Raw genomic sequence first — 17,500 nt, 5'->3', positions numbered from 1 at the left:
TGTTTCAAATTTGGGAAAATGACACTCTCTAATTGTTTTATATTTTTGACATTTTGTCAGGAAATGCAGCTCCGTCTCAGGTTCTGCTGTGGTGCAGTGGTTGCACAGCCTTTCCTCTACAGGGAGCCAGGTTTTCCTGTGTCTACCCTTCTCAATGGCAAGGCTGTGCTCACTGAGCCTGTACTTTGTCAAGGTTTTTCTAAGGTTTTGATCAGTAACCATGGTCAAATATTTAGCCATAGTGTACTGTCGATTTAGGGCCAGATAGCACTGCATTTTGCTTTGTGTTTGTGCTTGTGTTTCCCAATAAGCAATGTAGTTTTGTTTTGACTGTGTTGTAATTTGGTTTATTCTGATTGATTGGATGTTCTGGTCCTGAGGCTTCAGTGTGTTAGTAGAACAGGTTTGTGAACTCAGCCCCAGGACCAGCTGGATGAGGGGACTCTTTTCTTTGCTCAGCTCTTGAGCAAAGAAAAGAGTCCCCTCATCCAGCTTATTATTAGTGGATATTGGCCTAATTCTGCCCTGCATGCATTGTTTGTAGTTTTCCTCTGGACATGTAGGAGAATCTTACAGAACTCTGTTTCAATGGGGTGTTTGTCCCATTTGGTGAAATCTTGTTTTGCAAGTGGACCCCACACCTCACTGCCATAAAGTGCAATTGGTTCAATGACATATTCAATTAGTTTTAGCCAAATTTGAATAGGTATTTCAATTTGAATGAGCTTTTTAATGGCGTAGAATGCCCTGCGTGCTTTCTCTCTCAGTTCATTCACTGCCTCATTAAGGTGCCCAGTTGAGTTTATTTTTAAACCTAAGTAATTGTAGTGTGTACAGTACTCTATATATTTTGTACCAATTGAGAACCTAGGTCTAATTCCCTGAGATCTGGATCTTCTCTGGAAAATCATTATTTTAGTATTTTTGGGGTTTACTGCCAGGGCCCAGGTCTGGCAGTACTACCTAGCAGGTCCAGGCTCTGCTGTAGGCCATGTGCTTGTTCTCTCTCTCTCTCTTTCCCTTTCTCTCTCTCTCTCTCTCTCTCCCCCCTCTTTCTCTCCCCTCTCCCTTTTTCTCTCTCTCGCTCTCTCTTTCTCTCTCCACCTCTCTCCTCTCCTCTCTCTCTTTCTCTCTCTCGCTTTCTCTCTCTCCCCCTCTCTCTCTCTCTCTCTCTCTCTCTCTTTCTCTCTCCCCCTCTCTCTCCTCTCTCCCTCTTTCTCTCTCCCTCTCCTCTCCTCTCTATCCTCTCTCTCGATCTCTCTCTCTCTTTCTCTCTCCCCCTCTCTCTCTCCCCTCTCTCTCCTCTCTCCTCTCTCCTCTCTCCCCCTCTCCTCTCTCCTCTCCCCCCTCTCCCTCTCCTCTCTCTCCTCTCCCTGTCCTCTCTCTCCTCTCTCTCTCTCCCTCTCCTCTCTCTCTCCTCTCTCCTCTCTCCTCTCTCTCCTCTCTCTCCTCTCTCTCTCTTTCTCTCTCTCCCCCTCTCCCTCTCTCTCTCCTCTCTCTCTCCCTCTCCCTCTCTCTATAGACAATAAAAAGACTGTGATGAGATCCTCCTGACCTCCTCCAGAGGTAGTCGATGATGCATCTTATATGGACATCCTGGAAGTGTAAATGAATCCGGACAAAATCCCACCGGCCAGTTGAATTAAGATCTATTTTTATGTTTTGTCTGTGCTTTAAAAGTTTCCCAGAATGTTTCCTTAGCTTGTGGGAACAGTCTGGTGAGAACATTTTGGGGACATCACAAAAGATATGTTCCCAAAACACAAAAACTGTCCAGTTGTGCGGATGATTATCCGAGACAAATCTTGGGTCATCTTGATTGGATGACGACAACCACGGCTAGAGAGGAGAGGTGTGGGAGGAGACGAGTACAGAGGGAAGAGAGGGTGTTTGAAGTTCATAAAGCAGGTTGAGTTTCATGGTTGTTAGATACAGGTTGTTCTAATTGGTCTCTTTTTTCTCCCTCCCTCCATCCTTATCCCTCTCCCTCCTTATCCCCTCCATCCCTCCATCCTTATCCCTCTCCCTCCTTATCCCCTCCATCCCTCCATCCTTATCCCTCTCCCTCCTTATCCCCTCCATCCCTCCATCCTTATCCCTCTCCCTCCTTATCCCCTCCCTCCATCCTTATCCCTCTCCCTCCATCCTTATCTCCCTCCCTCCATCCTTATCCCTCTCCATCTGTCTCTATCTCTCCCCTTCATCCATCTTCCCATCCTCTCTTTTTCTGTCTTTCTCCTCTCTGGTTCCCTCCCAGAGCGGGAGTCATTGCGACAGCAGTATGCCCAGGACACTAAGATGGGCTTTGTGATCAATGCCATCTACTCCATGGCCTATGGGCTCCATAACATGCAGCGCTCACTGTGCCCAGGCTACCAGGTGGGTGCTACTGGACTTGGCTGTACTAACAACAATCTACTGTCACTATTATAGTTGATTATAGTTGGGATTGTTCATATTGTTATTGAGATGATGATGATGAGGATGATGATGAGGATGATGATGGTGATGGTGATGATGATGATAATGGTGATGATGATGGTGGAGATGATGGTGGTGATGATGATGATGATGGTGATGATGATGGTGATGATGGTGATGATGATGGTGGTGATGATGGTGATGGTGGTCCAGGGGCTGTGTGATGCCATGCGACCTATAGATGGTGCCACACTGCTGGACTTCCTGATGAAGACCAACTTCACAGGCGTGTCTGGAGAAGGCATCCTGTTTGACGAGAACGGAGACTCACCTGGCCGGTACGTGTGCGTGTGCGTGTGTGCGTGCATGTGTGTGTGTGTGTGTGCGTGCGTGCGTGTGTGTGCGTGTGTGTGCGTGTGTGTGTGTGCGTGTGTGTGTGCGTGTGCGTGTGTGCCTAAATAGCACATCATAAATAAGAAGAGCAGTGAGTCGTCTGGCTGTGATGATCATCGCATATACAGTATCTCCATACCTTAGTATGTATGTATCAATAGATTCAGAGGTACTGACTCCTGTGTGTGTGTGTGTGTGTGTGTGTGTGTGTGTGTGTCAGATATGAGATCATGAACTTTAAGAAGATGGGGAAGGACTACTATGACTATATTAACGTGGGGAGCTGGGACAACAGTGGGCTGAAGATCGATGATGATGAAATCTGGGCCAGCAAGGACACCATCATCAAATCAGTTTGCAGCGAACCCTGTGACAAGGGACAGATAAAGGTGACACACATCCCTGCATACACAAACACACCCTATGTATGCTCGGGGGGGGGGGGGGGGGGAGGTGAAAGGTTGACCCTTCAAGATTTTCTCTGTTGATATTTTAATCTGATTGGTGCATTCTCTCTAAGATAGTATTTTTGCAGTGTTGTGATTAGTGTTTTTTACTGAGCTGATGAGGGCGTTTTTCTGGTGTGTGTGTCCTCCAGGTGATCCGTAAAGGAGAGGTGAGCTGCTGCTGGACCTGCACTCCCTGTAAGGAGAACGAGTTTGTGTTTGATGAGTACACCTGCCGAGCCTGTGACCTGGGTTCCTGGCCCACCTTCCACCTCACAGGTAAGACACACACACACACACACACACACACACACACACACACACACACACACACACACACACACACACACACACACACACACACACACACACACACACACACACACACACACACACACAGTATACACTGATCATGTTTTGACTGAATCTGTACTATTTCCATGAAAGCAGCTAATTATCCTTCCTCCTCTCCCGCTCTTCCTCCTCTCCTCTCCTCTTCTTAATTTGACACTGGCATGGTCACCATTGTACTAATTATTCTGTATTGAGGGCAATTTTCTTTGCAAATGTATTTTAGCAGAGCTATGGATATTGTTCTGTAATGCATTCGACTGCTCATCATTATACAGCTGCTAGCCAGCAAGCGCCAATGTTTAAAACCTGAGCCCAACGCATCCCAGCTGGGAAACAGATACCACACTTTACTGGAGTATTCTACTGCAACTGTTTAAGGAAAGGAGAGAAGTAAGCGCTCACGTTTAGCAGCTGTAGAAGAGTCATTCCATCAGGACAGTAAGTTTGACTGTGGCTGTGGGTGGCTCCCGGACTGTAACTGGTCTAATGTGGCTCCCAGACTGTAACTGGTGTAATGTGGCTCCCGTGTGGACTGTAACTGGTGTAATGTGGCTCCCGTACTGTAACTGGTCTAATGTGGCTCCCGTCGGGACTGTAACTGGTGTAATGTGGCTCCCGGACTGTAATTGATCTAATGTGGCTCCCGTCGGGACTGTAACTGGTGTAATGTAGCTCCCGTCTGGACTGTAATTGAGCTAATGTGGCTCCCGTCGGGACTGTAACTGGTGTGATGTGGCTCCCGTCGGGACTGTAACTGGTGTGATGTGGCTCCCGTCTGGACTGTAACTGGTGTAATGTGGCTCCCGTCTGGACTGTAACTGGTGTAAAGTGGCTCCCGTTTGGACTGTAACTGGTGTAATGTGGCTCCCGGCGGCACTGTAACTGGTGTAATGTTGCTCCCGTCTGGACTGTAACTGGTGTAATGTGGCTCCCGTCTGGACTGTAACTGGTGTGATGTGGCTCCCGTCGGGACTGTAACTGGTGTAATGTGGCTCCCGTCGGGACTGTAACTGGTGTGATGTGGCTCCCGTCGAGACTGTAACTGGTGTAATGTAGCTCCCGTCTGGACTGTAACTGGTGTAATGTAGCTCCCGTCTGGACTGTAACTGGTGTAATGTTACTCCCGTCGGGACTGTAACTGGTGTAATGTGGCTCCCGTCTGGACTGTAACTGGTGTGATGTGGCTCTCGTCGGGACTGTAACTGGTGTGATGTGGCTCTCGTCGGGACTGTAACTGGTGTGATGTGGCTCCCGTCGGGACTGTAACTGGTGTAATGTGGCTCCCGTCTGGACTGTAACTGGTGTAATGTAGCTCCCGTCTGGACTGTAACTGGTGTAATGTGGCTCCCGGCGGCACTGTAACTGGTGTAATGTTGCTCCTGTCTGGACTGTAACTGGTGTAATGTGGCTCCCGTCTGGACTGTAACTGGTGTGATGTGGCTCCCGTCTGGACTGTAACTGGTGTAATGTCGATGAGTAAACACAGAAAGAGCGAAAGAGAGAAAGAGAGAGAGAGGGAGAGAGGATGAGAGAGAGAGAGATAGAGAAAGAGAGAGAGAGAGAATATCCAAGGACTGAGGTCATCTGCCTTTGACCTAAAGAGCAGGAACCTAGAGCAGGAACGCAAGAGGCGTCACTGCAGTCCCTGGTTCGAAACCAGGCTGCATTACATCCGGTCTTGATTGGGAGTCCCATCGGGCTGCGCAGTATTAGCCCAGCGTCGTCCGGGGTAGGCCGTCATTATAAATAACAATTTGTTCTTAACTGACTTGCCTGGTAAAATAATAAAGGAGACGGACCCACTGGTTGCCCTCTAGGTTACAGAGAGCTGGTAGTCCCATCCACCAAACTACCAGGTGTGAAACAGGGAAGGGACTCAGGGGGTATGCTAATTTGATATAGAGCAGACCTAACTCACTGTATTAAATTAATCAAAACAGGAACATTTTACATTTCGCTAGGAATTCAAAAGGAAATGATCTTAACAGCTACCTATATCCCCCCACTAGAATCCCCATACTTTAATGAAGACAGCTTCTCCATCCTACCTATATCCCCCCACTAGAATCCCCATACTTTAATGAAGACAGCTTCTCCATCCTGGAGGGAGAAATCAACCATTTCCAGGCCCAGGGACATGTACCAGTCTGTGGCGACCTAAATACCAGAACTGGACAAAAACATGACACTCTCAGCACACAGGGGGACAATCACCTGCCTGGAGGTGACAGCATTCCCTCTCCCATATGCCCCCCTAGGCACAAGTAGGACAACATAACCAACAAAACAGTCACAACTCCTGCAATGCAAATAGTCTGGGTAGCCATTTGATTAGGTGTTCAGGAGTCTTATGGCTTGGGGGTAGAAGCTGTTTAGAAGCCTCTTGGACCTAGACTTGACGCTCTGGTACCGCTTGCCGTGCGGTCCTTCCTCTGACACCGCCTGGTGTAGAGGTTCTGGATGGTAGGGAGCTTGGCTCCAGTGATGTACTGGGCCGTTCGCACTACCCTCTGTAGTGCCTTGTGGTCTGAGGCCGAGCAGTTGCCATACCAGGCAGTGATGCAAACAGTCAGGAAGCTCTCGCTGGTGCAGCTTTAGAACCTTGTGAGGACCTGAGGAACCATGCCAAATCTTTACACTCTCCTGAGGAAGAATAGGTTTTGTGTGCTTGGACCATGTTAGTTTGTTGGTGATGCGGACACCAAGGAACTTGAAGCTCTCAACCTAATTGACTGCAGCCCCGTCGATGAGAATTGGGGCATGCTTGGTCCTCTTTTTCTTGTAGTCCACAATCAACTCCTTTGTCTTGATCACGTTGAGGGAGAGGTTGTTGTCCTGGCACCACAAGACCAGGTCTCTGACCTCCTCCCTATAGGCTGTCTCATCGTTGTCGGTGATCAGGCCTACCATGTTGTGTCATCTGCAAACTTAATGATGGTGTTGGACCGGTGCCTGGCCATGCAGTCATGAGTGAACAGGGAGTACAGGAAGGGGCTGAGGGGCCCCTGTGTTGAGGATCAGCATGGAGGATGTGTTGTTACCTATCCTTACCACCTGGGGGCGACCCGTCAGGATGTCCAGGATCCAGTTGCAGAGGGAGGTGTTTAGTCCCTGGGTCCTTAGCTTATTGATGAGCTTTGAGGGCAATATGGTGTTGAACGCTGAGCTGTAGTCAATGAATAGCATTCTCACATAGGTGTTCCTTTTGTCCAGGTGGGAAAGGGCAGTGTGGAGTGAAATAAAGATTGCATAATCTGTGGATCTGTTAAGGTATGCAAATTGGAGTGGGTCCAGGGTTTCTGGGATAATGGTGTTGATGTGAGCCATGATCAGCCTTTCAAAGCACTTCATGGCTACAGACGTGAGTGCTACGGGTTGGTAGTCATTTAGGCAGGTTACCTTAGTGTTCTTGGGCACAGGCAGTATGGTGGTCTGCTTAAAACATGTTGGTATTACAGACTCGGACAGGGAGAGGTTGAAAATATCTGTGAAGATATTTGCCAGTTGGTCAGCGCATGCTCGCAGTACATTTCCTGGTAATCCTTCTGGCCCTGCGGCCTTGTGAATGTTGACCTGTTTAAAGGTCCTACTCACATTGGCTGCAGAGAGAGCGATCACACGGTCTTCCGGAACAGCTGGTGCTCTCATGCATGTTCCAGTGCCATTTGCCTCAACGCTTTTCCTGTTTGATGGTTCGTCGGAGGGCATAGCGGGATTTCTTATAAGGTTCTGTGTTAGAGTCCCGCTCCTTGAAAACGGCAGCTTTTGCCTTTAGCTCAGTGCGGATGTTGCCTGTAATCCTTGGCTTCTGGTTGGGGTATGTACGTACGGTCACTGTGGGGACGACGTCATCGATGTACTTATTGATGAAGCCAATGACTAATGTAGTGTACTCCTCAATGCCATCGGAGGAACCCCGGAACATATTCCAGTCTGTGCTAGCAATACAGTCCTGTAGCTTAGCGTCTGCTTCATCTGACCACTTTTTTTTATTGATCTAGTCACTGGTGCTTCCTGCTTAAACTTTTGCTTGGTCCAGAGTGTTTTTTCCTCTGGTTGTACATTTAACATGCTGATAGAAATTTGGTAAAACGGATTTAAGTTTCCCTGCATTAAAGTCCACAGCTAATAGGAGCGCTGCCTCTGGGTGAATGTTTTCTTGTTTCCTTAAGGCGGAAAACAGCTCATTCAATTCTGTCTTAGTGCGAGCCTCTGACTGTGGTTGTATGTAAACAGCCACAAAAAATACAGATGAAAACTCTCTAGGTAGATAGTGTGGTCTACAGCTTATCATGATACTCTACCTCAGGCGAGTAATAGCTCGAGACTTCCTTAGATATCGTGCACCAGCTGTTATTTACAAAAATACATAGTCCGCTGCCCCTTGTCTTACCAGACGCCGCTGTTCTATCCTGCCGGTACAGCATATAACCAGCCAGCTGTATGTTGATAGTGTCGTAGTTCAGCCACGACTCCATGAAGCATAAGATATTACAGTTTTGAATGTCCTGTTGGTAGTTTAATCTTGCGCATAGGTCATCTATTTAATTCTCCAAAGATTGCATGTTTGCTAGCAGAATGAAAGGAAGTGGGAGTTTATTCAATCGCCTACCAATTCTCAGAAGGCAGCCCGTCCGCTGGCCCCTTTTTCTCCGCCTCCTCTTCACGCAAATCACGTGGATCTGGACCTGTTCCCGAGAAAGCAGTATATCGTTTGCGTCGGGCTCGTCAGACTCATACAAGTCAAAAAACGATTCTGCCAGTCCATGGTAAGTTATCGCAGTCCTGATGTCAATTTTTTTTTCCGTCATAAGAGACGGTAGTGGCAACATTATCTACAAAATAAGTAAAAAAACACAAATAAACGAACAAAAAAAACAATCAGTTGGGAACACGTAAAACGCCTTCCCTATCAAATCTAAAAATGTCAAACAGAAAACTGAAGAAAATGAACAACAATGATAAATAGTTTGATGAAGAACACAAAAACCTAAGAAAGACATTGAGAAACCTATCCAACCAAAAACATAGAGACCCAGAAAACCTGAGTCTACTCCTTCACTATGGTGAATCACTAAAACAATACAGAAATACACTACGGAAAAAGAAGGAACAGCACATCAGAAATCAGCTCAATGTAATTGAAGAATCCATAGACTAATCACTTCTGGGAAAATTGGAAAACACTAAACAAACAACAACACGAAGAGTTATCTATCCAAAACGAACATGTATGGGTAAACCACTGCCCCAATCTATTCGGCCCAAAAACAAAGAACAAACAGCAAAAACATATACATGATTAAATACAAATCTTAGAATCAACTATTAAAGACTACCAGGACACACTGGATTCTCCAATTACAGTGAATGAACTACAGGACAAAATACAAACCCTCAAACCCAAAAAGTCCTGTGGTGTTGATGGTATCCTCAATGAAATGATAAAATATACAGACAACAATTTCCAATTGGCTATACTCAAACTCTTTAACATCATCCTTATCTCTGGCACCTTCCCCAATATTTGGAACCAAGGACTGATCACACCAATCCACAAAAGTGGAGAGAAATTTGACCCCAATAATTACTGTGGGATATGTGTCAACAGCAACGTTGGGAAAATCCTCCACATTATCATTAACAGCAGACTTTTACATTTCCTCAGTGAAAACAATGTACTGAACAAATGTGAAATTGGCTTTTTACCAAATTACCACACGACAGTCCACGTATTCACCCTTCACACCCAAATGGACAAACAAACAAACCAAAACAAAGGCAAAATCTTCTCATGCTTTGTTGATTTAAAAAAAAGCCTTTGACTCAATTTGGCTTGAGGGTCTGCTATAACAATTGATGGAAAGTGGTGTTGGGGGAAAAACATACAACATTATAAAATCCATGTACACAAACAGTGTGCATTTAAAATTGGCCAAAAAACACACATTTCTTTCCACAGGGCCGTGGGGTGAGACAGGGATGCAGCTTAAGCCACACCCTCTTCAAAATATATATCAACGAATTGACGAGGGCACAAGAACAGTCTGCAGCACCTGGCCTCACCCTACTAGAATCTGAAGTCAAATGTCTACTGTTTGCTGATGATCTGGTGCTTCTGTCACCAACAATGGAGGGCCTACAGCAGCACTTTGATCTTCTACACAGATTCTGTCAGAGCTGGGCCCTGACAGTAAATCTCAGTAAGACAAAAATAATGTTTGTTCAAAAATAATAGTGTAATAGTGTTCCAAAAAAGGTTCAGTCACCAGGACCACAAATAAAAAATCCATCAAGTCACCTTTGCCATAGAGCACACAAAAAACAATATATACCTCGGACTAAACATCAGCGCTACAGGTAACTTCCACAAATCTGTGAACGATGTGAGCGACAAGGCAAGAAGGGCCTTCTATGCCATCAAAAGGAACATACAATTCAACAGACCAATTAGGATCTGGCTAAAAATAATTCAATCAGTTACAACCTTTATGGTTGTGAGGTCTGGGGTCCACTCACCAACCAATAATTCACAAAATGGGACAAACACCAAATTGAGACTCTGCATGAAGAATTTTGCTAAAATATCCTCCATGTACAACGTAGAACACCAAATAATGCATGCAGGCAGAATTAGGCCGATACCCGCCAATTCTCAAAATTCTACAACCACCTAAAAGGAAGCGATTCCCAAAACCGTCCATAACAAAGCCATCACCTACAGAAAGATGAATCTGGAGAAGAGTCTCCTAAGCAAGCTGGTCCTGGGACTCTGTTCACAAACACAAACAGACCCCACAGAGCCTCAGGACAGCAACACATTTAGACTAAACAAAATCATGAGAAAACAAAAGGATAATTACTTGACACATTGGAAAGAATTTTAAAAAAAACAGAGTATACCTGACCATTGTGACTGACCCAAACTTAAGGAAAGCTTTGACTATGTACAGACTCAGTGAGCATAGCCTTGCTATTGAGAAAGGTTGCCGTAGGCAGACCTGGCACTCAAGAGAAGACAGGCTATGTGCACACTGCCCACAAAATGAGGTGGAAACTGAGCTGCACTTCCTAACCTCCTGCCAAATGTATGACCATATTAGAGGCACATATTTCCCTCAGATTACACAGAGCCACAAAGAATTTGAAAACAAACCCAGTTTTGATAAACTCTCATATCTACTGGGTGAAATACCACAGTGTGCCATCATAGCAGCAAGATTTGTGACCTGTTGCCATAAGAAAAGGGAAACCAGTGAAGAACAAACACCATTTTTAATACAACCCGTATTTATATTTATTTATTTTCCCTTCGTTACAACACTGTATAGAGACATAATATGACATTTGAAATGTCTTTATTCTTTTGGAACTGTGTAATGTTTACTGTTAATTGTTATTACTTATTTCACTTTTGCTCATTATCTTCTTCAGGTATTCCCAAACTGGGATACGTGATGCCGTCAGGGGTACGCCAAATAAAAATGTAATTCACATTTTTTTATGTAAATATATATAAAAAATAAAAATAAATGTTATTTTTTTTCTCGCCTGAGTATCCTCGTTTCACTGCCAAAAATAAACCATCTAGTGTTCAGCTAAATAACAGCACAATGTCAAATACAGGTAGCCTAGTCAAATAATTAACATCCAATCACATTAACCGTTACTCTCTCACAGGAATTCCACTAACGGTCTGTATGTAGCCAAACATAACTGCTGCTCATGTTGGTATCTGTACTGATGGTGCAAAAGCCATGACAGGGAGACATAGTGGAGTGGTAATGCGTGTGCAAGCAGTTGCTCCCGACGCCACTTGGGTACACTGCAGCATCCACCGAGAGGCTCTTGCTGCCAAGGGAATGCCTGACAGCTTGAAAGACGTTTTGGACACGACAGTGAAAATGGTTAACTTTGTTAAAGCAAGGCCCCTGAACTCTCGCGTGTTTTCTGCACTATGCAATGATATGGGCAGCGACCATGTAACGCTTTTACAACATACAGAAGTGTGCTGGTTATCAAGGGGCAAAGTATTGACACGTTTTTTTAAATTGAGAGACAAGCTTAAAGTTTTCTTTACTGACCATAATTTTCACTTGTCTGACCGCTTGCATGATGACGAGTTTCTCACATGTCTGGCCTATCTGGGTGATGTTTTTTCTCACCTGAATGATCTGAATCTAGATTTACATGGACTCTCCGCAACTATAATCAATATGCGGGACAAAATTGAGGCTGTGATTAAGAAGTTGGAGCTCTTCTCTGTCTGCATTAACAAGGACAACACACAGGTCTTTCCATCATTGTATGATTGTTTGTGTGCAAATGAACTCAAGCTTACGGACAATGTCAAATGTGATATAGCGAAGCACCTGAGTTAGTTAGGTGCGCAATTACACAGGTGCTTTCCCAAAACGGATGACACAAACAACTGGATTCGTTATCCCTTTCATGCCCTGCCTCCAGTCCAGTTACCAATATCTGAACAAGAGCCTCATCGAAATTGCAACAAGCGTTTCTGTGAAAATTGAATTTAATCAGAAGCCACTGCCAGATTTCTGGATTGGGCTGCTCTCAGAGTATCCTGCCTTGGCAAATCAAGCTGTTAAGACACTGATGCCCTTTGCAACCACGTACCTATGTGAGAGTTGATTCTCGGCCCTCACTACCATGAAAACTAAATACAGGCACAGACTGTGTGTGGAAAATGATTTAAGACTGAGACTCTCTCCAATACAACCCAACATTGCAGAGTTATGTGCATCCTTTCAAACACACTCTTCTCATTAACCTGTGGTGAGCTATTCACAATTTTCAATGAAAAAATATGTTTTTATATGTAAGATGGTTAAATAAAGAGCAAAATTATTGATTATTGTTATATTATTATTTGTGCCCTGGTCCTATCAGAGCTCTTTGTCACTTCCCACGAGCCGGGTTGTGAGAACAACTCTCATTCTTATGATTAATAAATGTATTGTATAGTGTGTGTGTGTGTGTGTGTGTGTGTGTGTGTGTGTGTGTGTGTGTGGCAGGCTTACAATGATGGCAAAAAACAACATTTGAGAGTGCGCTGACCCTGGTGATAGAGGGGGTACAGCTGGAGGTTGAATGTTTGAAGGGGTACGGGACTATAAAAAGTTTGGGAACCACTGATCTACTTCACTTGCTTTGGCAATGTAAAGATATGTTTCCCATGCAAATTAAGCCCTTAAAATGGGATTGAAATTAAAGAGAGAGAGAGCGGGAGAGGGGGAGAGAGAGAATGAGAGAGAGAGAGAGAGAGAGAGAGAGAGGCCTCAATACAAAGTTCCTGAGCGACCGTAAAGTTGAGTTAAATTCAAGTTTTGTAAACAGTGTCTTCCAGAATTACTGTTTCTTCTCTTAAAGGTACCTATACTCCCATTCAGCAAATACACTGTTATTGCCTCTAAACTGAACTACTTCACTGATTAATTTAACATTATAGACTGTGTTAAAGGTAGAGCCGTTAATGACTTCATCTATTTTAACGGCAGTGTGGCGGCGGTGTTCTGTCTCGGACCCGCTAGGTCCGGGAGGTATTTTCAGCGAGCATTACGCCAGCACCTAATTAGAACTGTCCCTTTAATTAATGAGACTTATCTCACAGCCCAGGAGGGGTGGGGGAACAGAGGGAGAGAGAGAGAAAAGGAGGGAGAGAGAGGAGGGCACATGAGACAGAGAAGGTGAGAAAAAAGGAGGGATAACCAGAGAAAAAGAGAGAAAGTAAGAAAAACTGAAAACTTATCAGCTGTTTGTTTTTAACCTCTCACTATCTCTTTCTCTCTCCATCTCCCCCCCCCACCCTCCAGGCTGTGACCCTATCCCAGTGGAGTACCTGCGTTGGGGGGACCCAGAGCCCATTGCTGCTGTGGCATTTGCTTGTTTGGGACTCTGTGCCACATTCTTCGTCACCTCCGTCTTCATCAGGTAACAACTTATGGATTTTAACATAATAAATGTGAAAGTCAATGTCATATTCAAGCCTTTGTTTGGGAAAATATGCACGGAGTACAACCCAGGGGATAACACGTTAAAGGGATTCCACTTGTTTTCCAACATGGTTTGGCACTGGGATTGTTTTCAACATGTCATTTCAACTGTAAGTTAGTATATTTGTTACAAGGTTATACAACAAACTGTGTGGGTGTAGGTTCCGGGACACTCCAGTGGTGAAGTCGTCTAGTCGAGAGCTGTGTTACATCATCCTGGCTGGGATCTGTCTGGGCTATCTGTGTACCTTCAGTCTCATCGCCAAGCCCCACGCTGCACACTGCTACCTACAGAGACTGGGCATAGGCCTGTCCCCTGCCATGAGCTACTCTGCCCTGGTCACCAAGGTACATCATCAAGTCACTCTTTACCTTGATTCTTTCACCTACCATGTCCTTGTACATCTAGACATATGGATCTCACTAACAGACTGTGTTTGAAGTCATTATTACAGATTTCCCCTTCTCTCCCGGTATGAAGTCTATTCATTCATTCATTCATTCATTCATTCATTCATTCATTCATTCATTCATTCATTCATTCTCTCTGACATGTTTGTTGTTGCAGACTAACCGTATAGCCCGTATCCTGGTTGTGTTGTTGTTGCAGACTAACCGTATAGCCTGTATCCTGGCTGTGTTGTTGTTGCAGACTAACCGTATAGCCCGTATCCTGGCTGTGTTGTTGTTGCAGACTAACCGTATAGCCCGTATCCTGGCTGTGTTGTTGTTGCAGACTAACCGTATAGCCCGTATCCTGGCTGTGTTGTTGTTGCAGACTAACCGTATAGCCCGTATCCTGGCTGTGTTGTTGTTGCAGACTAACCGTATAGCCCGTATCCTGGCTGTGTTGTTGTTGCAGACTAACCGTATAGCCCGTATCCTGGCTGTGTTGTTGTTGCAGACTAACCGTATAGCCCGTATCCTGGCTGTGTTGTTGTTGCAGACTAACCGTATAGCCCGTATCCTGGCTGTGTTGTTGTTGCAGACTAACCGTATAGCCCGTATCCTGGCTGTGTTGTTGTTGCAGACTAACCGTATAGCCCGTATCCTGGCTGGCAGTAAGAAGAAGATCTGTACTAGGAAGCCCAGGTTCATGTCTGCATGCGCCCAGCTCGTTATCGCCTCGCTACTCATCCTGCTGCAGCTGGGCATCATAGTGGCTCTCTTCCTCATGGAGCCCCCACAGGTAGGCTGTGCCCACTGTGTGTGTGTGTGTCAGCGGAGGGTGACAGGGAATTGTCAGCCTAAGGGTCTGAGACTGCCTCTTAAAGAATTAAGTGAATGATACATTTACTTGCTGAACTGGCTGAAGTGAAAACCTGGTGCCAACATAGTCTCAACCTATACAGTTGTCCAAACCCACTTTCTTTTTTTTTAAAGATTTTTTTTATTATTATTATATTTTTTATGCCCTTTTTCTCCCCCAATTTCGTGTTATCCATTTGGTAGTTATAGTCTTGTCTCATCGCTGCAACTCCCGTACGGACTCAGGAGAGGCGAAGGTCGAGAGCCATGCGTCCTCCGAAACACGACCCTGCCAAGCCTCACTGCTTCTTGACACACTGCTCTCTTTAACTCGGATCCAGCCGCACCAATGTGTCGGAGGAAACACTGTATAGCTGGCGACCGAAGCCAGCGTGCATGCGCCCGGGCCCGCCACAAGGAGTGGCTAGAGCGCGATTGGACAAGGACATCCCGGCTGGCCAAATCCTCCCGTAACCCGGACAACGCTGGGCCAATTGTGCACCGCTTCATGGGTCTCCCGGTTGCAGTCGGTTGCGACACAGCTTGGGATTGAACCCGGGTCTGTAGTGACGCAGTGCAGTGCCTTAGACCGCTGCCCCACTCGGGAGGCCCCCAAACCCACTTTCTGACTGTATACATACTGTACAGCAGCTACACTGAGTGGACAAAACATTAAGAACACCCCCTTTTCCCCTCAGAACAGCCTCAATTCGTCGGAGAATAGACTCTTCAAGGTGTCTAACACGTTCCACAGGGATGCTGGTCCATGTTGACTCCAATGCTTCCCACAGCTGTGTCAAGTTGGCTGGATGTCATTTGGGTGGTGGACCATTCTTGATACACACAGGAAACTGTTGAGTGTGAAAAACCCAGCAGCGTTGCAGTTCTTGACACAAACCAGTGTGCCTGGCACCTACTACTACTATACCCCTTTCAAAGGCACTTCAATATTTTGTCTTGCCCATTCACTCTCTGAATGGCACATATCCACAATCCATGTCTCAATTGTCTCAAGGCTTAAAAATGATTCTGTAACCTGTGTCCTCCCCTTCATCTACACTGATTGAAGTGGATTTACTAAGTGACATCAATAAGGAATGAATCATAGCTTTTACCTGGATTCACCTGGTCAGTCTATGTCATGGAAAGTGTTCAAAGCAAATCAAATCAAATTGTATTGATCACATACACATGGTTAGCAGGTGTTATTGCGAGTGTAGCGAAATGCTTGTGCTTCTAGTTCCGACAGTGCAGTAATATCTAACAAGTAATCTAACAATTCCACAACAACTACCAAATACACACAAATCTAAAGGGATGGAATAAGAATGTGTACATATAACCATATTGATGAGCGATGACCGAGCGGCATAGGCAAGATGCAATAGATGTTCCTAATGTTTAGTCCGCTCCATGTATGTACATGCTGATACAGATGGCTCTACTACCTGCAGGTGATCCACGATTACCCCAGCATCCGGCAGGTCAACCGCATCTGTTACACCACCAACCTGGGCGTGGTGGCGCCGCTGGGCTACAACGGCCTGCTGATCCTGAGCTGCACCTTCTACGCCTTCAAGACGCGTAACGTCCCAGCCAACTTCAACGAGGCCAAGTACATCGCCTTCACCATGTACACCACCTGTATCATCTGGCTGGCCTTTGTTCCCATCTACTTCGGTTCCAACTACAAGATCATCACCATGTGCTTCAGCGTCAGCCTCAGTGCCACTGTGGCTCTCTGCTGCCTGTTCGTACCCAAGGTAAGACACACAGGACACTGGAGATAGAAAACAACTTCAGCTTTAAGCAAAACGGAATCAGGTGCTCGACTGAGGGACTTGAAAAGGAATGTTTATTTGGAATATTGTGTTTGGTTATAAGGGGCTTGTGAAGGGTTATAACAAGTGGTATTTAGTGCTTATGAAGGGTTATGAAGCTCTTCTGTCTGTCTCGTTCTCTCCAGGTGTATATCATCCTGGCCAAGCCAGAGCGTAACGTGCGCAGTGCTTTCACTACGAGCACGGTAGTACGCATGCATGTGGGTGATGGGAAGTCCTCCTCGGCCGCCAGCCGCTCCTCCAGCCTGGTCAATCTCTGGAGGCGACGCTGCTCCACTGGAGAGACACTCAGGTGTGTGTAGAGATTGGAATACAGAGAGATGCTGTAGAGCCTGTCTGGGGTCACACAGGAGCTAGTGTTTAGCTGAGGAGGGTACAGAGATCAGTGCTGGGTCACTGTCCCTAACTGAATCTCATTTGAGGGCTCTTTCAGTAACAACCTTTTAGTGCAGAGCCATTTCAATAAGGGCCATCTGAGTCAATAATTCCTCAGCAGCTATGTGTCTGTCTCTCTGTCTGACCTGAGTCCGACCCACACACCTGATTATGCAGATGCCACTTCCAGGAAAATGAGAGAGGGGGGAGAGAGAGAGAAGGGGTAGAGAGAGAGAAGGGAGAGAGAGAGAGGGGAGAGAGAGAAAGGGGAGAGAGAGGGGAGAGAGAGAAAGGGGGGGGAGAGAGGGGAGAGAGAGAGAGGGGAGAGGGAGGAGACAAGGGGAGAGAACGAGCGGGGGATGAGAGGAAAAAAAAAAGGGGGGAGGAGAGAGAGAGAGAAAGGGGGGGG

General features: G+C 45.9%; 1 protein-coding gene across 1 annotated transcript in view; it reads left to right on the top strand.

The window, feature by feature from the left end:
* The window catches only part of LOC115191138 (metabotropic glutamate receptor 5-like), a gene marked incomplete at its 3' end in the record, with an annotated part of 18,695 nt that extends 1,687 nt beyond the window's left edge, over positions 1 to 17,008 (top strand). Inside the window, exons 2-10 of the mRNA XM_029749105.1 lie at positions 2,258 to 2,379; positions 2,635 to 2,759; positions 3,035 to 3,203; positions 3,413 to 3,539; positions 13,448 to 13,565; positions 13,789 to 13,975; positions 14,280 to 14,816; positions 16,330 to 16,638; positions 16,842 to 17,008. Coding sequence (XP_029604965.1) covers positions 2,258 to 2,379; positions 2,635 to 2,759; positions 3,035 to 3,203; positions 3,413 to 3,539; positions 13,448 to 13,565; positions 13,789 to 13,975; positions 14,280 to 14,816; positions 16,330 to 16,638; positions 16,842 to 17,008 — 1,861 coding nt within the window. The remainder of the gene's footprint in view (positions 1 to 2,257; positions 2,380 to 2,634; positions 2,760 to 3,034; positions 3,204 to 3,412; positions 3,540 to 13,447; positions 13,566 to 13,788; positions 13,976 to 14,279; positions 14,817 to 16,329; positions 16,639 to 16,841) is intronic.
* Positions 17,009 to 17,500: the final 492 nt, after the last annotated feature.

Source organism: Salmo trutta, unplaced genomic scaffold, assembly GCF_901001165.1.
Source record: "Salmo trutta unplaced genomic scaffold, fSalTru1.1, whole genome shotgun sequence".
NCBI lineage: Eukaryota > Metazoa > Chordata > Actinopteri > Salmoniformes > Salmonidae > Salmo > Salmo trutta.
Note: the sequence above shows the minus strand (reverse complement) of the source record. Positions and strands in the feature narration are given on the sequence as shown.